Below are 24907 nucleotides of genomic sequence, written 5' to 3'. Positions count from 1 at the left end.
TTCAAGCTCTCCCTGGCTAAAAAAAAGGAAACAGGATGCAGGTATAACCAAAGAAGCACAAGCGAGAGACTGCTCCCCTGCAGATCCTCCTGCCTCAAATGTTTTTGAGACCTAGAAGGATCCAGACTGGGGTTAGGTTTCAGATCCCTGTGCTCTGTGTGAGTTCCAAGTTTACTGGCAGGGAAGCATTAGGAGATGAGGATGCTGGAAGGAAAGCTCAGTATGCCTCTTTGCTCAGTAGTAGGATGCTGGCTTCTCCTTCCTGAGCGCACCATCCCTCTGAGCTGTAAACACGTGGTGGTCCTCAAAGCTACAGGAATTTATTTTGAATTCTTTATAAGGCAGCAAAAACCACACAACATTCAAACCACTCAAATGTTGAATAAATTGTTTAAATGTATCCAGATGCTTGCTGGGGATAGTTATTGTGCAGAGGAAAGGTAACAGGCCCTTTAGTCATCTACGTAGTCCACAGCCATTGCCAGGGCCCCCAAACCAATGCATGTGGTTGCCCATTAAAACTATCTTTAATTGGAAATAGAGATAAATATGCCACTTGCCTTACTTGAGACTATGAACCTTTCCTTGTCACAACAGGCCTTTCTTGGCTGTAGGTTTGTGTGTACTTCCATGCATTTTGCTAACTGTGGGTATAATTTTGCAGCAGCTTCACATTATATATTTTTGGGCTGTAAAGATAAGATTTTTTTAAAAATTGTACAACGAAAAGTATAATGCCAAGCACTTATTTGATAATGTGGTTTCTCGGAGACCCAGGATAGAGTGCAACTTCTTGTCAACTGTACTCTTGGTTGGAACCTCAGGTTTGCTGTCATAAAATGTGTGGAATGGTCTTATGTTTCTTTTAAGACCTCATGAAAATTTTCTTTCACAGCCTGTGTCCCTTTACAGCATGGATAGACAGTGTGTGTCCCTCCAGATGTTGTTTTACTGCAATTCCCATCAGTTTTAGCTAGCACAGACAATGATGGGGGTGATGGGAGTTGCAGCTGCTCAGCAGCTAGGGCAGCACATTCTCCATCCTGGTATGTAGGCTGGTAACGGGAAAGCATGAGATTTTATCTGATCTCAGAAACTAAACTGGAACAGACGTGGTAGGTATTTAGAAGGGATACCACTAGGAATGCTAGTCGCTTTAGGCTAATGCTAGTCAAAGTGGTGGTCTGTGAAACAGTGCTGATTACTGACCCATCTGCTCTTGGTCCTTGAAGAGCTTCCAGGAAACAAGGAAACAATTGTAGTCTATGGGCACAAATATAGTACTGATACTTGGCATGCCAAGGGGGGAAATGCTCCTGGTCCGGTACATCAGATAGCTTAAGAAGCACTGTTGTAGGCTATATTTCAGAGGAAGTTCATGGCAAACTGCCTCTGAGTTTCCTAAGAAAACCCCTATGAAATTCATGAAATCACCATAAGTCAACTGGAAGCTTGAAAAATAAACCTTTACTTTTAAGACTCCAGAACAAGTATTTTTAATATCAGATTCATTAGGCAGACAACACAAAGGGGCGTTTTACACAATGTTCTCTCACACTTTGAACACAAGGAGAGAACACAGTCATGGCCACCAGATATGTTGTTGTTGTGTTTCTTCATGTTACTTCTGACATAAGGCAACCCTAAGGTGACCCTATCACTGGGTTTTCTTGGCAAGTTTCCTCAGAGGAGGTTTGTCATTGCCATCCTCTGAGGCTGAGAAAGTGTGACTTGCCCAAGGTCGCCCAGTGGATTTCATGGCCAAGTGGGGATTTGAACCCTGTTCTCCATAGGCCAACACTTAAACCACTATACCACACTGGCTCTCATCTTCTATTTCCTGTCTTGACTGTGTCAGGGATGATGGGAGTTGTTGCTCTTCACCTCTGGCTCTAACTCACCACCTTGTTATGCAGCAGAGCTGACCAGCTTTGGTCAGTGGTTAATGCTTTTCTTCCAAGCAGCAGAGTTTTAGAGAATAGGCTGAAGACCCTGACAAACTCTCCAAGCCTTCTCACTCTTCTTCCTCAGATGTCTCCAAACTTCTCCAGGATTCTGCTGGCTCTTGTATCTTCACTCAAGACACCAGACAACTCAGTAGTCTTATATAAAAGACCTACTTTATTCTACTATATACAAATACTATATGCCCTACAAATCACAATCTCCAATACTCCACAATATCTCCAAACTACTCCAACTACCCAACAAAAAACATTGGCAAACATTGCAATTATTATAGCCACAATCACCACCCACTAGTCAGTTTCCACCCAGTGGGTGTGTACACTCATTTTGATTGGTTCACATAGTTCAACCCACACTTAAGACCAACCCAAGTATTTCATCATTTTACCTTGTACACTTAATGAATCTCAGGTGTTTCCAATTGTACATTCTATAATTCTGTCCTTGACTTTCAAGACTTCTAAATTACATTAGCTTTTTCACCTGTGTAGCTTCTTAATTGCTCTTGCTTAGTCATTGTGACTTTCACATACATATTTTATTTCTATTACTCTATGTCCCATGTTGCATTTTCCTTAACAGACTGCACCTTTGATTGTATTCTGAATGGGCTGTGCATAGCTGTAGGGTTCCTGTCATGCGAGTCAGCATCCTGGATATTTCTTGAATTTCCTCTGGGTGTGTCTTCCCTTTGTAGTAACACCCAATGTATTGGCAGTGGAGGGCATGGCTGACAGGCACAATCCTGCTCTCCCCTCATGTGTTCATGAACATGTGAATGGGAATTGTGTGAACCCCCTCAGTGCTTTCTAAATGTAATTAGTTACAGAGCTCGAAAGAGTTACTTTTGAATGCCAGTATGTAGAGAGATCTGTCAGGGATGATGGGAGTTGTAGCTCTTCACCTCTGGCTCTAACTCACCACCTTGTTATGCAGCGGAGCTGATCAGCTTTGATCAGTGGTTAGTGCTTTTCTCCAAAGCAGCAGAGTTTCAAAGAATAGGCTGAAGACCCTGACAAACTCTCCAAGCCTTCTCACTCTTCTTCCTCAGAAGTCTTCAAACTTCTCCAGGATCCTGCTGGCTCTTGTATCTACACTCAAGACACCAGACAACTCAGTAGTCTTGTATAAAAGATCTACTTTATTCTACTATATACAAATACTATATGCCCTACAAATCACAATCTCTACAATCTCCAAACTACTCCAACTATATCTCCAAACTACCCAACTACCCACAAAATACATTGGCAAACATAGCAATTATTATAGCCATTGTTAAACACCACCCACTAGTCAGTTTCCACCCAGTGGGCGTGTATACTCATTTTGATTGGTTCTCATAGTTCAACCCATACTTAAGAATTTCATCATTTCACCTTGTACACTTAATGAATCTCAGGTGCTTTCAATTGTACATTCTACAATTCTGTCCTTGACATTCAAGACTTCTAAATTACATTAGCTTTTTCACCTGTGTAGCTTCTTAATTGCTCTTGCTTAGTCACTGTGACTTTCACATACATGTTTTATTTCTTCTACTGTATGTCCCATGTTGCATTTTCCTTAACAAGATCTTGTAGCATCTTTGAGACTAACTGAAAGAAAGAAGTTGGCAGCCTGAGCTTTCGTAGACTTCAGTCTACTTCCTCAGATGCATTTAGTCATCTGAGAGGTTCTAAGAACTGTAGTCCCCCAAAGTCTCTTTACCTTGTTCTGCGTGGCAATAACATTTTAATACTCTGGATTAATAAATCTCACCAGAACCCTCACACACAAAAAAGTATTTTACAGTGCTTTGGGGCAGTAGGCCATAGGTAATACCTACTGAGCTTACATGCCAACCTTTAGGTTAATATTTGAGTGTGAAAAGTGCATCCCATCAGCCACATTTTGTTCTGCTTAACTCTTTTAGGGCCAACAGGATGGATGAGAGCTGGTGTGGTATAATGGCTTGGATGTTAGACTAGGACTCTGGGACCCACGGTTTGAATCCCCACTCAGCCAAGGAAACCCACCAGGTGTTCTTGGGCAAGCTGCACTCTTTCAGCTTCAGAAGAAGTTAATGGAAAACCTCTTCTGAACAAATCATGCCACCCCATAAACAAAACAAAACATGATAGGGTTGGCATAAGCCAGAAATGACACAAGGCATACAACCACAAATAGAATGGATACTAGGGTCTTGAACCAAATGGAGAAGGCTTTTGTGTCGTCACAAAATTGTAAAGCACTAGGGGCTCTTGCATGCTTACATTTCACACATACTGGATAAACTAAATCCAGAATGGCTAAATAAGGCTTTGGTTATCAGAATTTTGTGAAACACTGCGTTGAGGTTAAACAAACAGCAAAAAAACCCACACTACATTTTTCCCTCTCAGGAAGGTAGCCAGGTGTTAGCAATATACCTTGTTGTTTAATGTGAACAAGCTGTGCTTGTGCAGGAGTGGGCAGCAGACTTATATTTATCAAGGATCTGGAGTTTATTCCATCAGGACTTGCAGGTTTGGTTTACAGCCAGCGCTGTTCTTCTCATGGGGTGATTCGTGCTGCCTGCAGGAACCACTGCCAGATTGTGCCAATAATGTGAGGTAAGAACAGGAAATGTTTTTCCCTCTTAGCAATCATGTTCAGTGGTTTTGCAGAAGTCCAGTTAGCAAATCCTTGGGGAAGAATGAGAAGCTGTGAAATAGCCGTCTTCACTACAATAGAAGTGTGGCCTGGAGAAAACATAAAGAAGTGCTTATAAACAGTGCACCTTAACAAAACTACACTGGTTAAGGAATATAGTCTCTGAGCTGCTAAAGGAAACACCCATAAAATGTTGAGATAGACAGGCCACGTGCTCGAGAGCCCACATCAATGGTTTCATCATATTATTCAACGAGTAAGTGATCCAGTCTGTAACATGCATTCACACATGCCCTGTTAAATTATCATTACTATTCCCCCCGCCACGTCCTAGAAGTATATCTACAGGCAGTGTCCCTCCAGATGAGTGCCATCTTACTGTACTGATTTGGCAAGGACAGTTCTGATTAATCTCCTCATTTCCTACTTTTTCTAATTTCCCACTTTCTCTTTTCTTCTTCCCCACTTTGTCCTGCTTTACTCATGTAGTTGCAAACTGATATCAAAGTGCAAAAGCAGTTTGCCCTTAGTTAACTCAGCAGAGAAGAATAGAGAGGAGAGGTAGGTTCAGGCAAAGGCAAACTGCTGCAGCCTCTCCTAGCATGTTAATAACTTTTGCTATCTTGACTACATTGTGATGCTTCTTTGCCATATACATTCTGGTTTTCATCTGTGAAATGATGAGGGGTATGCAGATGCTGGGCTACAACTCTCATATATCTTTACTAGGCCATGCTGATTGTGACTGAGGCACACTGGAATTCAGCAAGATTTGAAAGGTCTACATTATCTGAATTAATAAGTATGTACATTAAGGAACTATAAACATTTCTCTCTAATATTGTTGTTTGCAATTGCTAGGCCTAATATCTGTGGAGGACAATGCTGCTCAGGGTGGTCAACTGCTCCTGGGACAAATCGCTGCATTAAACGTGAGTATATATATATTTTAAAAACTCCTCATTATTTGTATACAATATAATATTAGATTTGTTATATTTGTATAAATAGTCTATGTCAGAACTGAACCCAAGCTGTAACATCCTTAAAATGATTTTTTTAAAATCACCTTTTGCTCCGGATTTTCCTGGAAGATCCAGAGCCCTCTGTCACAACGTTGGGTGGCTGTTTACAATGTGTCCCACTGTGTCATCTGCTGCTGATGCTGCTAATTCTAGTTGCTTACTCTGAGGTCAGAATCAGGCACCCAGCCATGTGATCAACACTTGACATGTCGTTCTGACCTCAGAGTGAGCGTCTTGTGCTAGCGATGGAAGCGCTGGCTGACACAGTGGGATATGCTGCCTCACATTGCAATGGAGTGCCCAAGATAATGGGGGGATGTTGGGACAGCTCCAGGGTCAGAATACACAGACCTGCTCTCAGAGGCCTAAGGAGCAAAATGTGGGAGATAATTGCTAAGGACCGAGCAAATACAATCACCCATAATTCATATTCCAGTCTTTGAGAGGTACATTCAGGAAACATGCTTGTGGTGGAGATTTATTTATTTATTTATTTATTTTCATTTATATCCTGCCTTTCTCCCCAGAGGGACCCAAAGTGGTTCATAGATATGTAAAACCTTTAAAATTATTATAAAATTCAAACAATTAAAATGTCTATTCATAAAATCACATAGAATACACTCATGTTAAAAACAGACTAAAAACCCATGAAACCACCATTATGTAGAGAAAGCCTGCTGGCATAAAAATGTTTTTACTTGGCAGCAAAAGGCCAACAGGGAGGGGGACAGCCTAGCCTAGCCTCCTGAGGAAGAGCATTCTGGAGGGTGGGAGCAGCCACCGAGAAGGCTTTCTCCTGTCCTCACCAGGCAAACCTGTGATCTTGATGGGACCGAAGGAAAGCCTTCTCCTGCAGATCTTAGCAAGGTTTCAGGAGTAATAAGTAGACATGAATTGTTGAACTAAAACGTTGCCAGTTGTTGCATTGGTTTCCAAATGTAGTAGCTAGTCTAGAGTTCGAATTAGCATCCCTGCACATGCACAGTGAGGGCAGAATTGGATCGTGACCTTTTTACACTTCACCAGGGCTTGCCTTGGTTTCCCATGGTTTTGCCTTGTTTCACATTATTTGTTCATTCATTACACTTCATTTCACGTTATTATGCAATTTACATTACTTGTTCATTCATTACCCCTTATTTCACGTTATTTAGTCATTCATTACCCCTTATTTCACGTTATTTAGGCAATGCACTTTATTTTGTGCATTCATTACCCCTCATTTCACGTTATTTAGGCAATTCACCAATTCAAAATCAGTCCAAAGAAATCTTGTACTTGGTTTGAGCATTGGACTATGTCTCTAGAAGGCAGGGATGGAATCCCACTGGGTGACCTGGTGCAGGTCACACTCTCTCAGCCTCCTCAGAAAATGGCAATGGCAAATCCCATCTGAATAAACCTGCCAAGAAAACCCAAAAAGCGGGGTGGGGGGGTGTTTGTCTGTGTCTGTGCCTTTAGGTTCCCAGCTATGAGGGGGTGGGGGAAGAGAAGGAGTCCCTCCCATTTGGGAGAGCTTGGCTGCAGTAAGGTTGTGGGGGCCTGGGTCCTCTCTGGTTCTGACCTGGCCCATTGGGAGCCCCATTGAAGGCAGTGGCACTTCCTCCTCTCAATGAGTCAGAGGAAGGGGGAAGGGGAGGGGAAGCTGGGCAAGAACCAGAGCTGGCCACAAAGGCTACATCCCCACTGGAGAAATAACCCAGTGTGGCACCGCTTTAACTCTTTCTGGCTCAAGGCTATGGAATTCTGGGAGTTGGAGTTTGTTGTGAACCCAAAGTGATGCCCCTGAGGGGAGAAAAACAGACCCCCATTCCCCAGGCTGCCCCACTCCATTATCCCCCCCAAAAGAGGAGGAATCAAGGAAGAACAACAACTTTGGGGCTAATAAAAAGGGAGGGATTTTTCTCTCTTTTTGAAGCCCGTGGCCTGGGAGGGAGGGAGGGAGGGAGGCAAAGAGGTCCCTGAGGGGTACACGGGGCCAGGAGCAGGGCAAGCCCCAAGCCCCCCATTTTGGGCAGAGAGAGAGCTTGCAGGGCATCTCATGGAGAGCCACTCTTTCCTGTCAAAAACAGCTGCTTTCCCTCCTGGCTTTCGGGGAATACCTAGGAGCCCTGGAAGGCAAAACAAAACGGAGGATCATGGGAATTGATCTGGGGGGTGGAATACCAGGGCCACAGCAGACATACATATCACACCAAACGATATCGCATTGAATGTGAAGTAGCTGGGGAATAAGATTTCTGAATTCCCTAGTTCACCAAATTTATTTAAGTGTGGATTGATGCCTGATTGTGTTCGGAGTGTATTCAGAATGCCAGCGCATGTGTCTGATAAACTTTCACGCAATAATGTGAATACGCATGATTGCATTCGGGATGACACTGGATTGTACTTCCAATTTCAGTTGTGTGATAACGACCTGAAAAACTGTTAGAGAAGAGATTTGACCCTGCAGGAAACAGAGACTTGTTGTTTATACTTATCTATGTGAAGGTCCACAGATGAAGGTCAGACACAACTTGCCTGTGATACTTTTCTATATGAATGACAAGTGTCCAGTCCTGATCAAGAGAATAGGACTATGTGTGGAAGCAAAAGGCAAAGAGCCTGTGCAATTATGTGGCACTCAGTACTTCCACAAGCAAATTTGGTTACCACAGTGTCTTTTTATAGCGGGGGAGCACAAAACCATACTGGTTTGCCTCTGTCATGCTCTACTGTAAAGTTGTTTTTTGTGGGGCCCACACATCCCTCTCAGTGGTTTTTGTGGGCTTAACTGTGTGACCCAAGTTGTTCTGCTAAGTCAATGCTTTAATCATGTTGATAAAACCCACACTGGAAGTCCAAGTAACAGATTTATGGAGCAAACACAGAAAGTGTACAACATATGGAGGAAGTATACATAAAATCCAACATGCAGTGGTACTTATTTGGTATGTGTGGGTTCTGTTTCTTGCATTTCTGACTTTTCTCTCAAATCCTGAATCACAATAATTGGAATCTCCAGTCGCAAGAGACTGATAAATAGAATAAAGGAACCAGGGAAGTTTCAGCAGAGGAGGATGAGGTCAGATGGTTACATGGACAATTTTTTGCACATAGTTTATGCATATGATTATGATTGGTTCCAGAACATGGAGAGATTTAACTGCTAGTGCATTAATATGTGTTAAACGGCTTCACTGAAAGAAGAAGAGATGTACTCAGGAGAGATAACAGGAATGATCTGAGACTTTTCCTTATTTGCCAGTCAGTTACGTTTCCAAGAGCTGATATTTTAAAAACATTCAACCAGAGGGACTCTGAAGCTGGGTGATTCTAGATACCTATGGCTTCACTTCCTAGTTTCCAGCAGGAGACCCTCCTTGTGGGAACTTTCTTCCTCTCTCAGGTTATTACTTCAAAATTCCTTTCTAATTTTAAACATGGGGATCATGTAAGCTGGGGCCTCCTTCTGGGCCATTTGCCTCCAGTTATATTCATAGCAATAGGAACAGAGTGGAGTGATTTACAAGGAAATAGGCCCATGGAGGCATTCTGATGTCATCATCAACCATGTGAGTTGGAAACCTGGGGATGCAATTAATTACATTGTAAATCAGGGCAACTCATTCATGGCTAGTTCATTTTGCTAACCTTTGTCTCCAGCCATGCTTTTAAGTTTCCAAACATGGCAATTCTTTAAAACAACGGAAGAATTGTAAAGAGGTACTTAATTTTGCTAGTGCTCACGGCCAGCACTCACTGCTTGTGATGTCCTTAGATCTGTGCAAAGGAAAACTTACTGAACATTTCCAGCCTGTTGCCCAAAATGAAGCTTCAGAGTTTTTGATCAAAGGAAGTTTTGAAATCATCATTTTGTTCTTTACAATGCTGTAAGTACAAGTTAAAAGGCTGCATTAGTACATAGAAGGAAGGAATGATTAGGTAGCATGTGTTAACATTATTTGTTTGCTCTGTAATAAAAAGAAACCTTATTGTTAGCTTTAGGCAGATTATTTATTATACAGTGAGCCCTCTGTATCCATGGATTCAACCATCCACAGCTTGAAAATGTTAACACACACACACACACACACACACACACTTCAAAAAGCAAACCTTGATTTTGCCATTTTATATAAGTGACACCATGTTAGTATGCAACTGTATTCAATGGGATTTGAACTTCCACAGATTTTGGTATCCACAGGGGGTTCTGAAACCAAACTCCAGGTCCCACATTTTTTGTTATTTGCGGGGTGGTGGTCAGGAACAGATCCCCCAAGGATATGAAAGTCTGACTGTAAAACCTGAATCCTAAGTGCAGAAAGTGAGGGTGGGAAGGCAGTCAGCGTTGAATGCTGGGTAGTCTCTGTGGGAACACTTTTATTCTCCCCAGGTGGGCCAGAGCTTCACTATCTGGACCAAAGAAGCACCTGCCTCCTTCAAGTGCTGATTAGCTGGTCTTCTAGAAGGCTGCAATAACCATGCAGGCTCCAGGGGAGAAGACCCAAATGCCACAGGAGGAAATGGTAACCACTCCATCCTGCACTGAGCCATGTCACAGCTTATAACAGGTTTTCTGGTAAATTTGGGGGCCTAACTTACCTGCAAGTGTAACGAAAGTAGAAAAGCATAACAAACCTTGTTTCAAGGATATTTTCTTGACAGCTTTCCTGTGAAGTTTGGCTGAACTCATATTATTTTGTTACAGTAAAAAAAGGTCTGCTCTGCCTGCATGTGTTTGAGTGTGTGTGAGAGAGAAAGAATCATCCTGGCTGTTATACGCGTAAATGGGTGTGGGCAGCACTTCCCAGTGCCTTTAATGGCTTAAGTCATCCCCAATGTTGTCACATACGTGCCAGAGCCTTGCTCCTTTTAAAAGTCTTTTGCATGTTGCAACCATGTTCTTTGCTAATTGGATTTTCTCTTGATGACTCTCTCTTGAAGTAATGACATGAGGAGATCAGAAACATATTTCTAAAGCCTTGAATAAAAGGAACATTGAGATTGCATTGTGTATATTCAGTTGAACACAGAACCTGACAGGACTGATCTAGCCATATGAAATGAATTATCGCTCTGCTATCCGTGCTATATGTATAGCTCTCTTCACCAGTTGTTTGATATTCCTGCTGTGAATCCTAAAATATTGTGCTTCTTTCTATTTTTAGTAAACAGACATTACTAGGCCTATGGTAATACTGATGATACAAAGTGTGCTACAGAAATCTCTTGTGCTAAAGATGTGTCTGTGCTGAGATACTACACTCACACTAATTCCATGCCTTGGAGGTTATCCATATGTGAATAAACCTAGGAGAAAAACAAGCAAGAACATGGTTAGAATGTCACGTTGTCTCCTAACAGGGCTAGATAACTGGTGTGGGAAGAATTAAGTCTCTATTTTCCCAAAAACTTGCAAGCATTGAAGGAACATTCATGTAGAGCATATGTCAGGGCTAGGTAAAGGAAAGACATTTTCATCTATCCTATTTTTTCATTATTAATACAGATGAATTCTAATCATGTGGGTAGACCAGACGTCTTATTAGCTGCATAGTCATAAAATATGTTATTGCAGAATCCAAAGAGGTGCATTTGTCACATTTGGCTTGTACCTATATTGGGGTATATAACCTTTTCTACTTCAAGGATCACACCCAAGGTTGGTTGAGGGACTGAGAACTACACATGCATACACACACATTTCAGACTGTAGAGGTACAGGGCTGTTTAAACTTTCTGTCTGCTGATGCAGGGTATGTACAGGTAGAGGTGAAAGCTTTTCCTGTTCCCCTTGAGATCTCCACTAAGGGCATCATCATATTAGCCTTGATCTTACCACAATTGCTTTAGTAAGAAAGAGAAGGGGGAAAAAAAAGGAAACATACAATTTTGGGAGCATTCATTGTCTGCAATAGCATGATTGGGAGGTTTTTGCCATCAATGGTTCCTCACTACTCCTTAACCCCACCTCCTTTTGGTATGTCCTACCCAGCATGCCTTTTGGGATTTTTCATTTTAATTTTTAAAACAATTCCAAAGTTATGCTAGTTCGATTTAATAAAAAAGAAAAGAAAAGCAATTGGGGGGGGGGGGGAGGAAAACAACCTGCTTGGGGATAGTGATGGGGAAGGAGAGAGGAGGAGACTCTGACACCACATGACTGTCAATATTGGAACTCCCGTGGGAATGTTTTGCATGTCTGGAGTAATGGAAAAGCCACACAATTGGAAGCTTATTGATGGTTTCTCCCCATCAATTAGAAGGGATGCTCTCACAACACTTCAAAGGCACAGCAGTGACGAGACAGAGATGATGTTGTATGATAAGTATTGCCAAAGAGGCTCTTCTCCAACTTTAATTTTGGTTTAAGAGCCTTGTGTGATAATGTCCTCAGATTGCTGCTCTTCCATCACAATTAGCAGCATGAAAACAAGGATCTTAAGATGAGAAACACTGCCCCTTCCCTAGCCTAGCTGTAAAATGACATATGCTAAATTATAGTAATTCTTATGTGCAAATGTAGAAAGAATTACTATAATTTTGCTCAGGTGATCTCCTGTGTACCCACTCAATCTGTTCTTCAGATATTAACTACTGTTGGGTAATTTCAAGGCCCTTCCTCTCCCTTTTTTTTTAATTCCTCTGGACCAGACCTAGAATCATTTTTTTCAAGCAGAGGACTGCATCTGTAATAGGATGCATTGCCAATTTCAGATACCATGATTTTTTTCCTAAGCCACCAAAATATGACAATCACTAGTGCTTGTTAGAACAGGGATTTGGGGGGAGGGGGTTGCTCAGTGGAGAACATTCAATTCCTTTCATACCAGATCTTTACCCAGACTCTATGTGCCCTATCTCCTGGCATCTTTCTGTTTTTCACATTCTTGATTTCACATTCATATTTTGCATTGGCTGTTTAAACTGAGTTTCTCTCACAGAGTTGCTACCATGGACATACTTCTCCTCCCAATACTGCAGAATAAGAATCCTCCAGAAAAATATTTTTGTCTGGGTCTTAATAATATTGTGCCAGAGAGATACAGCAGTGATTCATTCCAAACATACTTCTTTTTTGGATTACTTAAAGCTGCCTGGAATTTCACTTCTGGAGAAAAGGTGGGATATTAATAAATACAATAATAAATAGTAATAATTTATTAAAAACCTCCAAGGAAGGAAACTCTAACACTCTCTGAGGTAGTGTATTCCACTGTCAAACAACTCTTACTGTCAGGAAGTTATTTCCAATGTTTAGATGGAATCTCTTTTCCTATAGCTTGAATCCATTTCTACATGTCCTATTATTATATTTATTTATTTATATTATTATATTTCTATCCCATCCTTGTCCCAAAACAGGGACTCAGGGCAGCTTACAATATTAAAAAACAGCACAATTAAAAACAGTACAATTAAACAGTCCTCGTCTCTGGAGCAGGAGAAAACGGCCTTGCTCCATCCTCAGTATGACATCCCTTCAAATATTTAAACATGGCTATAATGTCACCCCTTTCTCTTCTCCAGGTTAAACATACCTTAGCTCCCTAAGCCATTCCTCATAGGAGATGATTTCCACATCTTTCACAATTTTGGTCGCCCTCCTCTGGACCTGATCTCTCTTGAATAGTGGTGACCAGAACTGGATACAGTATTCCAAGTGAGGTCTGACCAAAACAGAATAGAGTGATATTATTACTTCCACTATACTGCACTATTACTTCCACTATACTGCAGCCTAGAATTGCATTGGGTTTCTTAGCTGCCACATTATATTGCTGACTCACATTCAGCCTGTGGTCCACTAAGACTTCTACATCAGTTCTGCCTGCACTGTTGTCAAGCCAGGTGACACCTATCCTATATCTGTACATTTCATTTTTATGCACAAGTATAGTATCCTGCAATTCTTCTGTTGAATTTAATTTTGTTTTGCCCCAGCTTTCTAATCTTTTCAGGTCATTTTTTGATTATTTTTATTTCCATTTCCTTCACAAATCTTATATAACAAGACAATGTACATAACTTAAAACACACATCACATTGAGACATTTAACAATAACAACATCTTCACATATAGACTTACATATATTACATGACTAACATATATTATAAAAACATATAACGTAAAATAATAACTTTCTTCTATCTAGGGTTCTCTCATTTATTTTTTTTCCTTTCTCAATGCAATTGTTTTAACTTCCTATCCTTTTAAGGTCATTTTGAATTCTGATCTTGTCCTCTGGGGTATTAGCTATCCCTCCTAAACTTGCAAATCTGATAAGCATGCCCTCTATTCCATCATCCAAACCATTGATAAAGATGTTGAATAGCACTGGATTCAAGACAGAATCCTATGGTACTGTTCTAGTCAATTCTCTCCAGGATAAGGAGGAGCTGTTGTTGAATACCCTTTGGGTTTGCTTGGTTAATCAGTTACAAATTTGCCTAATAGTCACATTGTCTAGCCCACATTTTACTACATTTTTTGCAAGGATATCGTAGGTGACCTTGTCAAAGCCTTACTGAAATTTGGACTGCCAATGAATACCAGGTGCTGTGGGCTATATTTCAGGGGAACGCAAGAACAAACCACCTCTGTGTATTGTTTGCCTAAGAAAACCCTATGAAATTTGTGGGCTCACTATAAGTTGACAAGTGACTTGAAGGTGTATGTGCACATGTTATATGTGTGCACACTGCATCTGGGAGGTAGTGCAGATTGGTCCCACAAGAAGAGGCAAGCTAATGGAAGGGATTTGTCTGTTTATCAATATTGAAAGATCTTTGGTAGCAGGTTCAAAAAAGATTTTTGGCTTAAAATTTAGTGCTGATTGCCCAAAAGTCTGTCTTGCCAAAAGACAGAACTATAGAAAAACATGGCTCATTAATCTATTTTTAATAGGGAATACTGGGGGAGCATTATAAATACTGCAGACTGGCTACACCATGGGCTGAAATGGTTTCATGAGCACATAGTGCCTATTAAAATGTTAAGGGCATTAATATTTCCCACATGGTCACATCACTGCTATGGTCAGGAATCCCCATAAAGTTATGTGCTTCTGTGCACATGCTGGAATTGGGTTTTTTTTTTGGGGGGGGGTGAGGGATCTCCACAGATTCCTAGTGCATACAGGTGCTGCATTTAGATCAGGAAATACTGTAGCCTGTGGGTTGAATGAAGTTGTCTTCCAGAACAGTAGGGTGGAGTTGAAGGGAAAGAACTCTGTGGACTGCTGGAAAATGAGAGATGTACTCCAGTGTTCTTATGGAACAAAACATATGTTAAGTTGTCTTGTTGTAAAAAAGGCTTTTGAATTTGTTCAGCTGACTCGTTTCAAAAAAACCCTTCTTCACGAGCTGAAAAATTATAGGATTTATACATTTATTGCCAAGTGTTATACATATTTATTATTTTTAAAAATTCAGAATTTTTTACATTAAAAATGTTTAACAAACCATCAGTATACCCTTTCTACTTATTTTTATTCATTCATTTTATTCATTCATTTATTCTACTTATTTTTATTCATTCATTTGTATTCATTTACTCTTTAGAGTACTTTGTCACATAAAATTTAATGCATTACACTAGAAGAAACCTCTTGTTTTTTGTGTTGGATATGTTATTCTATGTGTGGGATGTGTTGTCAGTGAATACTGAATAATATGGACAAGTTCAATCTTGGACAATATGGACAAGCTCCAGGGCAGTAAGGCATTATCTTCAATCAAGAGTTCTATGGAGGAGAGTTCTATGGATACGATGGACTGCCTGGAGAAAATCAAGTCTGAACTGTGCCTAGAAACCAATATGCCTAAACTGAGGCTATCATATTTTGTACACAGCATGAGATGTCTGGATTAATTAGAAAAGATGATAAATAATAAAGTGGAAAGGCAATGGGGAGGAAAATGCAGACTAAAGTAACAGATGGATTGATTCAATTTTTTAAAAAAAAATCATAATTGCCCTGAGTTTGAAAGAGCTGCTGGTGGTGACTGGGGCTCTTGGAGGTCTCCTATTCATAGGACCTTTTCACACTAGCTCAGAAATGGGATTTAAATTAGAAAAAAACTCGCAAATGCAGGTGTTTTATCACATGACGTTTTGGCAAACCAGAAATAATGCGAAAATAAAGCAAACATAAAGGGGACAAAAACGACATCTTTTTACTTTCGGAACTTCTTGAAAATAAAAAGGTGACTTTTTGTCCCCTTTACGTTTGCTTTATTTTTGGGTTATTTTAGGTTTGCAGGTTAAGCATTCCTTACAATGCTTAAACAGACAGTGCTTACAAACTGTTTGTGTAATTATCTGCTCTAGAATCTTTCCTGGTATTGATGTCAGGCTGATTGGGTTGTAATTATTTGGGTCTCCCCCCCCCCCCCCCCACTTTTTTGAAGATGGAGACATTTGCCCCTTTCCAGCCTGGTGCGACCTCTCCTGTTTTCCAGAACAAATAACAAGACACATGTGGCCAAGCAGAGTGTGATCAAAATACCAAATGTTACTGATTAACTAGGGGAGGATGTAGCAGTGCGCTTTTACCTGAGCCTACTGTGAAGGGAAGATCACAGGGGGGTTGGGGGACTGAGCGTGTGCGACTTGTCCAAAGTCGCCCAGTGGGTTTTCATGGCCAAGCTGAGAATTGAACCCTGATCTCCAGAGTCATAATTCAGTGTTCAGACCATTTGCAGATTAGGGAGAGTAATTTAGAATTCTCAACCAGAGAGCCCTAGTGCCTCATGAAATTAAAGTCTCCAGGATTCCACAGAATTTGACAGCGAAAGTGGAATCATAGTGCTGTAATGATGTAGTATAAAAGGTCACAATAGATAGATCACAGCTCCTTGCTGCACTGTTTAATGCCAAAACTGATCCATTTTTCAAAATGCAGAGGTAGGTTTCCATTTTTTTAAATGGCTCTGTGGTCCTCAGAGTGTATAAAGCAGAAAATTGGCCTTGGGATCTGCTCCAGTTTTCCCATCCCTATTTAAAAAGAACAAAATACTGTTTGAGTTTCAGAAGCATCCACAAAAGAATCTGCTTTCTGCTTCATGATAGCTGAGGTTCAGATGTGGCTCAGGAACTAAACCAAATCCTTGCAGCAGCATTTCTCATTCGTGGAACTCACTGGAGATACAATATGATCTTTCCTCTCTAAACTGACTAGGGCTAAGAGAATGCTTTGGTCTGTACACATTTATCCCTATCTGTCTCACACTCCCTTTATCGAACAGTGGTTCTCAGGTGTCCATTTATGAAGGTTAACCCCTTCCACCATGCACCACCACTGTTATAGTCTAGAATTTTCTTCAAGAGCATCCACATCTTTGGATTGTTTGAGGCATAAAAATAACCACAACAAATCCTCTTAAAAGACTATGGCATGCCTCCCACTTCCCCAACTAGTGTGACATCCAAAGAGAAATCTACAGAGTTGAGTTTCCTTTGGATGAGAGAAAACTGGAGCTGGAAAGTCTTCTGCAATATTCTTTTCACTAATACGGATAAATCTAGAGCATAAGGGGAGAAGTAGGGGAAAGGGAAAGGGATATTTACAAGCCAGATGATTCCTCCAAAGGAAAAAAAGTGTGGTCAGCCCCTCAAGCTGCACCTCTAGTTTCAGCTAAATCCAGCTAGAAACTCTAGCTCCCTGACTAACTTCATCTCTTTCAAAGTTCCAGCTGCTGTTTCTCTCACACTCATCTTGGCTTTCCTCTTAGCTGTAGGAGGACAGTATTATCTTCTCCAAGCCCCGGTGAGTATATTGTATAAAAACACAGAGAGGTTCTCACTATCGGGAGACAGTCTCCTAACCCATTCTGAACTATTTCAACAATAATCTGTCTAACAAAGGAATCATCATTAGAGCCATGCTGGATGAGACCAAAGGTCTGTGCAGTCCAATAGGCTGCTCCCACAGTGGTCAACCACACACCTGGGGGAAAGCCCCAAGCAAGTCACGAATGTAACAGCATCCCATGGTCCCCAGCTACTGATATAAAGAAACACACTCCTTCCAGGAGAGAAGAACTCCATGATCTGTTTGCATTTGAACAGAAGAGTTGCCAAAATACACAGAAGGCAACAAATCCAAAGATAAGCAGGATCAGGAAGACTTCCAGTGAATACAAGGTGCTGTAGGCTATATGGAATGGAAGGCAATGACAAATCTTCTCTGAGGAAATCATAACTGAGGAAAAAGACTTACGTCCATGAAAGCTTATGCCACTGACTTCTTTTTTTCTTTCTTTCGGTTAATCCAAAAGGTGCTACATGATCCCTTTGCCTACTGATATGTCTTTGACAATCACCTCTATGCAAATCATAGGGCTGCTATATGTCAACAGGCAGCTTGAAAACATATACTATACAATACGTACAGGTCTGTGAATCCTGCTTTGAATTCCTCACTCTCATCCCATCACTGGCCAGAAATTCTGCAAAATTGGGCAATGCTTCTCCAGGCAAGTTTGAATGCTGTTTCTTCACAATGTTAGAGATTAAGTAGTGATGATGACAGACAGGTAAGTGGATATTAGGAAATCTCAGATGTTCTGTGGCAACTAGGATGGGCTTTGTTTACTGCTAGGCCAAGTCCTACGGTTGTTAATGTGATTATGCCAGAAAAGCTGACTGAAGGCAGTGTCCTGGAAGAAGGGGCCAAGGATTGACTCATTATCCCAGAAGCCGAACAGTAGAGAGCATGCTAAGCTGCCAGACAATGTCTATAAACAACACACACATCCAGGAATGGCAGCATCTTTCTCTCATTAGAGATTTTTTTCTGGGAACAACACAAATGCTAATTCAGACCTGGGCTCTTGGCCATTAGGGACAGCCTGGTGACTTTTCAAGTGGTAGGCTGTTGTCTGTGTGGCTTAATGAAAAGGGTGCTGTCAGTCCTTAAACAGTCCTTTTGTGGCAGAGAATGGTAAATTTCAACTGGGCCTTAAGGTCAAGATACTCTTTGCCTTTCCCTCCCCCTGTAAGTTAGAGGCCAATAGTTTATATGTGTAAACAGGCCCTGGGAGCATCCCTCCCATCTTTGTTCCTAGGCTATTTAAATTGCACACAACATAAAAGCTGAAATCTATACAGCTACACAGTGCTGAAGGATGTTTAAATCTTCCTCATTTCAATATGAATGGCCAAATACTTGAAATAACTTGGTGAATGTCAACAGAAGCATCATTTTAGTTTCATTTACATTTTTGACCCGTTTATGCTTGGATCTGGGGCAACTTGTTTTTCTTTGAGTGTTGAGGAATGTTCACAGTTGTAGTCAGAAAGAGTATTGTAAGACAAAGGAGAACTTTATATTCAAGCCCTAAACAACAGCTCAGGTTTTGATGGGTTCAGTTTTAAGACAGGGAAGAGGATGAAGCCTGAAGACTGTATGTGTCTTCAAAGCCACAGTCTAAATTCTGATTTCTGTATTCTGCTCTGCGCATCTGTGAAATTGTCCAAGCCATGGTATTCCCCATCACTATGTATGGATGTGACAGCTGGACAATCAAAAAAGGAGATAAAAAGAAAATCAACTTATTTGAGATGTGGTGCTGGAGAAGAGTGCTGATGATACCGTAGACAGCAAACAAACAAACAAACAAACAAACAAACAAACGGGTCCTTGAACAGAACAAACCTGAAATGCCCATAGAGGCCAAAATAATTAAATTGAAACTGTCATATTTTCACCACATTATGAGAAGGTATGACTCATAGGAAAAGACAATAATGCTTGGAAAGGTTGAGAGTAGAAAAAAGAAAGGAAGACTGCACATCAGATAGCTAGACTCAATTAGGGAGGTTACGGGCATGAGTCTGCATGACTTAAGCAGAGCAGTGGAGGACAAGAAATCTTGGAGATAGTTTTTTTGTGGGTTTTTCAGGCTATGTGGCCATGTTCCAGAAGAGTTTCTTCCTGACATTTCACCAGCATTTGTGGCTGGCATCTTCAGAGTCACAGATGCTGGCAAAACGTCAGGAAGAAACTTTTCTAGAACATGGCCACATAGCCCGAAAAACCCACAAAAAACTATGGATGCTGGCCATGAAAGCCTTCGACTTCACAATCTTTGAGATGTCTCATCCACAGGGTCACCATGAGTTGAGGTCAACTCGAGGGCAATTAACAACATCATCAAATTCTGCTCTGTACTCCCCCCCCCCACTGCACTGCCTGTGTTTTTAGTAATGTTTACATCTTACATTTCTTTTTTCCCCTGCATGCATGTATGAATCTTTAATTCCAAATCACAGGTAGCATTTCTTGGAATTAAAAAAAAAAATCTGAAATATGGGGTACAATATGCTGTTATGTGCCACAAGCATCCAATTTCTAAGCAGTCATAAATGTAAGACACTCCAGGGCGTAACCTGGATTCATTTGCGTACAAGGAAGTTGTTAGAAACCTCTGGCATTTATGTGATAAAAGGTTTATTTACATACATATAAAAGCTGAGCATATGATGGGTGTCTACAACATTAAATGCTCACATTCCGCTTCTCCATCAGATACCCAGAACTCATAGTGCCATAGGATTTTCTGCAGAGAGTGGTTACATCTCTCCCCCTTTCAGTTCCAGCACACATTGACTTTTTGTTATGCACATGCAGTCACCTAGCCTCTCCCTTTATCTGATGGAAGGAAGTAAAATGAGTCAACGCTACTCCTTTTGTAGGCTTGTTTGGACCATCCCAGCTCCCTTTGAAAGACAGTCCCATAATGTTATGAACAGTCAGCCAGATGTCTGTTGTCAGGTCTTTGAGAGGTCTTGCTTCAGGGCAACACAATTATAGTTCTACTTACTAAAGTCTCACAAGAGAATTACAGAATTATTACTCATGTTGTCCTTTAAAGATGGTGCATTAACGGATGCTAATATGGCATAAACCTTTGAACATTGCCCATGTCAGTTTGACTAACTCACACAGTACAGTTTCCAATAATTCTTGTCTCATTTCCCCAAGGTCAGCATGCACAAAGTGAGACATTCTTAGATACTTACAAATCTAGGAGAGAGATAGTTTCTGCACAAGTAAGAGGTACTGAGAGTTAAAAATCACCCTACCCATCAAAAAGCATTTAGATTTTTTTTAAAAAAATCTGAAAGGATGGTTTTGCAAGTGTTCCACAGATACATCAATAGATGGATTTACAGTGGATCCTGAAAGTCATAATACTAGTTTTTAATGGATGAACATTAGTTGTAAAAATGAATTTGTCAAAATGAAAAACAGATTTGCCTTTCCAGGACTTTCCTCTACTGTAACTTCCTTTTCCCTGACTATTCTCATTCTTCCTTGTTTTCCACATTAAAGATGATACATACTGAAAAAATCTTGCTACTCACTTACTATATAGCAGTCTTAGCTATTACATTCTTCTACTACCAGTTTTGTAAAATCCTTATTCTCAACTGTGTTAGGTTTTACTGTTAAGAAATTGTACGGATATTAACAAGTTTAATCTGTAAAGGGAGCTGTTAGAAAGAAGGTTTAGAGAAACACTTGAAATTAATTAACTGTATCTGCTAGTGATGCTTGTCAAGCTCTCAAATGTTAGTTGAAGCTGTTGGCTTTGGAAGTTGTACATGGCATGAGTGCCTTGCATTTTGCTGAGCAAGAGGTTCTGTATTTATATACTCCCATATGTTATTTGTATACACTACCAGACATACTACTATATGTTGAAATTATACCAGAATTACAGTATATTGTGGAGGGATATTTCCGTTTGTTTCCCTGATTGCACAGCCTGTGGATGTGCAACAGAGAACTACAGCTGGCTTCTCCATTCATGGATTAGAATATACATATATACCCCTTAAGACATCCTACAACAAGAGTGGGCAAGCCATGTCCCACAGCTGTTTTTGTGGTTCTTGATCCCTCCAGACTGCTCATTGCTTTTCTGCCTTTACTCAGTGGTGTATTTCATCTCCTGGTAGCTTCCAAGAATGGAATTGACTGTTCATATTGATTGTAGGGTTACACTTTTAAGCATAAAATATAACTTTAAAAAACATACAAGAGTGGACATCTGGCCACATCTAGTGCATATGTGTGTTTGTTTGTATGTTTGCATCTTTTTAGCCATGTGGCCTATGGGAGGTCCCAGAGATAGAATGCTGGTCCTCAGACTGGTGACACTTGTCCACTCTGTCATATAGAATTCCTCTGATAATGGCCTTGGATCAACTGCATGGTGAGAAAACATTGTCAAATGTGTCATAATGCTTGTTAAGTTCTATCAGAATTCCCATTGCTGCTTCAATTAATTAAACAATTTCTCCAAATGTAGCACCTAAATCTTCTGGCCCCTTCTGTAACACACTCTGTAAATTACATGTCCCTCTCCACCCATCTCTTGTTTTGCTGTCTTTTGAGCTCCCATGTTTGCATTTGAATTCAGCCAGTAGGGTAGCGCAGCCAAAAGATAAATACATCCCCATGCTGTAACAAGGTACATGGAATGAGCTTTAGATGAGAATTACGCTCCTGGAAGCCTCTCAGGCAGTGCGGTTCCTCTTTAAGGTGAAGTGTATATTCCCTCCATGCCTTGTTTTAGTATGAAAATATGATCTTATGCAACCACAAATCTGTTTCCCCGCTTCCAGCATTGTAACTGGGTGGTTCTCAGCAGGGCTAAAATTTCTTCCATTCTAAGCATGATCTGATCAATTTTTCATTCCTGTAGTGAACATATGTGCTCCCAAGAATTTTGTAACATTTCAAAAACTAACAGATCAATTATAACCAAAGTTAAGCTATAATTGATATGTTGTTTTTAAAGATGCCACATATCCTTAATACTACTGCTTTCCTCTGTATCCCTTTGTTGTTGTTGTGTGCCTTCAAGTTGTTTCCAACTTGTGACAACCTTAAGGCCATAAGGCTAGGGTTGCCATATCCTGGTTTTAGGCGGGACAATCACGGGATGTCAGCCTCCCGTCCTCCAGCCCACTAACCTCCTTCTTCTAGGAAGCACGGCCGGGCGTCCATCCCCTTCCCAGCCACGCAACCAACTAGACAGGCTTCTAGCTGGAGGAAGGGGTGGGACTTCTGGCCGCAAAGGCCACTGGGGTCTGTAGGTGCAGGAGGAACCGCCCCTTCCTGGCCCCACAACCAATCAGAGAGGCTTCTGGGGGCAGGACTTCTGGTCACAACGGCTGCTGGAGCTTGTAGTCGCCAGTAGGAATCCACTGTGACTACAAGCCTCTCTGATTGGTTGCGAGGCTGGGAAGGGGCGGGATGTCCACCCCATCCTGGTTTGGTGGAGGATGGATATGGCAACCCTACATAAGGCCATATCAGAGGAGGTTTGGCATTGCCATTCCTGGAAGCTGAGAGCATGTACTGTGGCCAAGTCCACCCAGTGAGTTTCATGCCCCAGTGGGGAATCGAACCCTGGTCTCCAGAGTCGTAGTCCAACACTCAAATCAGTATAGCATGCCTGTATCCCTATGTTCTTGTTATTAAACAAGGGAGAGGTAGGTGGCATGACATGTAAGGTCTTTCTGCCACTTATAAGCAATTTCCTAGAGCAGGGAAGAAAGGACAGCCTTTAGGTCTGTCATATCTGCTCTCCCCCTCTGCTGAATCCTGAGATCCATAGACTGAAGCCCAGTGAAAAAGACACACTTCAGATTTAAAAATTCTGAGCCCAGTAATTTTTTCTGAGTCCTAGAACTCATCACATAGTTGTGCCACATGAAAATTTTCTTCATTATGATTCCCACCTTCAAGGTTTGTCATTTTAGCAGTGCAATCTGTTTCAGATAATCTAGAGACCTACCAAACTGATCCTCATTCTATCTACCCTGATTTAGGTGACATATCGCCACATCTTTATTGGTAAGTGTTGCAAGCCAGTGATGGACTTGGGTCCATGACATATGTCCAGGTTAATTGGTCAGGCCACCTCCATAGGACTCATTCCTGTTTTGGGTAGCCAGGTACCTTGACACTTGCAGAGTGTTGCCCTTTCTGCTTCTGATTTCTTGCAATGGCTATTATTAAGATGGAAGGCCACCTTCCCCCAGGCTATTGCTCAGGAGCAGGAGTCTCTTCCCATATGTCACACCTCCTTGCAACCCATTGCTAGAAAGCAGCAAGCTGTAGTCCATTTGCTGCTCCAATGCCACTGACCCAAGACCAAGACTGCTACTACGAAGGTGCTTCTGATGAGAGAAGTAGCTAAGCAGAACTGAGAAGAATTAGCTTGGTTCTCTTTAAATAAGCTGCTGTTACCTGCCTGGTTTATAAAATAAAATTGGCTCCTGAGAGGTTAGCAAGCATAGGTCTCCCAGTGTGTTATAGTTTTCCCTTCAGCGCTTTCCACTTCAGAATTTACAGCTGAAGTTGATGTCTTGTAATTAGGAACATACATAGACTGGGAGGTAATTTGGGTGCAAACTTAATGAACTGTAGCTTCCAATAATTGCTGAAGAATTTGAGTGTGTTGACTTCTGAATTAGCTACCAGAAGAAGGAACATGGGACTGCTCCTAATTGGTAAGGATCTCCCCTTTCTATGCAAAGTAACAAAGCATTGAATCATATATTCAGTGCAGATGATTGACTCTCTCTCTCTTTTAGAAGTCTTTTGCCTCAAAATGAAACTCTTCAGCTGTATTTTATTGCATGCACATCTTGTGTATTGAACTCCTCAGAGGGGAACTGACTTGCAGCCTAACTATGCTGCTCAGGAGTGTAATAAACCCATGCCTATGTTGACGAGTTGTAGTAAAATTCAGCGGAAGCCATGCTGAGGTCTAATGGTAACAAAATTTCTGGCCTAAATCCCACACATTCCGACATTTCACAAATGAAAACTGAGACACCTGTGGTTAAGATCTCAGAAGTTATTAATCAGGAAGAATACACAAGCTAGGAGAGGTTGCAGCAGTTTGTTTTTGCTTGAGCCTACTGAGAAGCGCAAGATTCTGCCTCCTCCTCTCCTTTCCCCTACTGAGTTAATAGGGAGCAAACTAGTTTTGCACTTTGAACTGAGTTTTCAGCAGTTGAACTACGTTAAGATAAAGGGAGAAAGTGGAAGAAGAAAGAAGAAGCCGGGATATTTTAAAAGCAGATGGAAAAGGGGAACATCACAAGATTAATCAGGAAAGTTGGAGGGTGGGAAATACTATTGTTAGTCACATCTAGAAATTACTCATTGAACTCCCAAACTTAATAAAAACTTAGATAATCATTAGAAGTAACAGGCAACAGAAGAAAATATGTAGAAATACAAATGAAATGACATGTT

General features: G+C 41.1%; 1 protein-coding gene across 4 annotated transcripts in view; it reads left to right on the top strand.

Moving 5' to 3' along the window:
• LTBP2 (latent transforming growth factor beta binding protein 2) overlaps nt 1-24907 on the top strand; it is a 205622-nt gene that overhangs the window by 14564 nt on the left and 166151 nt on the right. For all 4 annotated transcript variants that reach the window (XM_089522203.1, XM_089522201.1, XM_089522202.1 and 1 more), the window contains exon 2: nt 5464-5534. In XM_089522203.1, the coding sequence (XP_089378329.1) occupies nt 5464-5534 (71 nt within the window). The remainder of the gene's footprint in view (nt 1-5463; nt 5535-24907) is intronic.

The sequence above is a fragment of the Sceloporus occidentalis genome, unplaced genomic scaffold (assembly GCF_023333645.1).
Source record: "Sceloporus occidentalis isolate IW3139 unplaced genomic scaffold, rSceOcc1.0.p SCAF_4, whole genome shotgun sequence".
Taxonomy (NCBI): Eukaryota; Metazoa; Chordata; class Lepidosauria; order Squamata; family Phrynosomatidae; genus Sceloporus; species Sceloporus occidentalis.
Note: the sequence above shows the minus strand (reverse complement) of the source record. Positions and strands in the feature narration are given on the sequence as shown.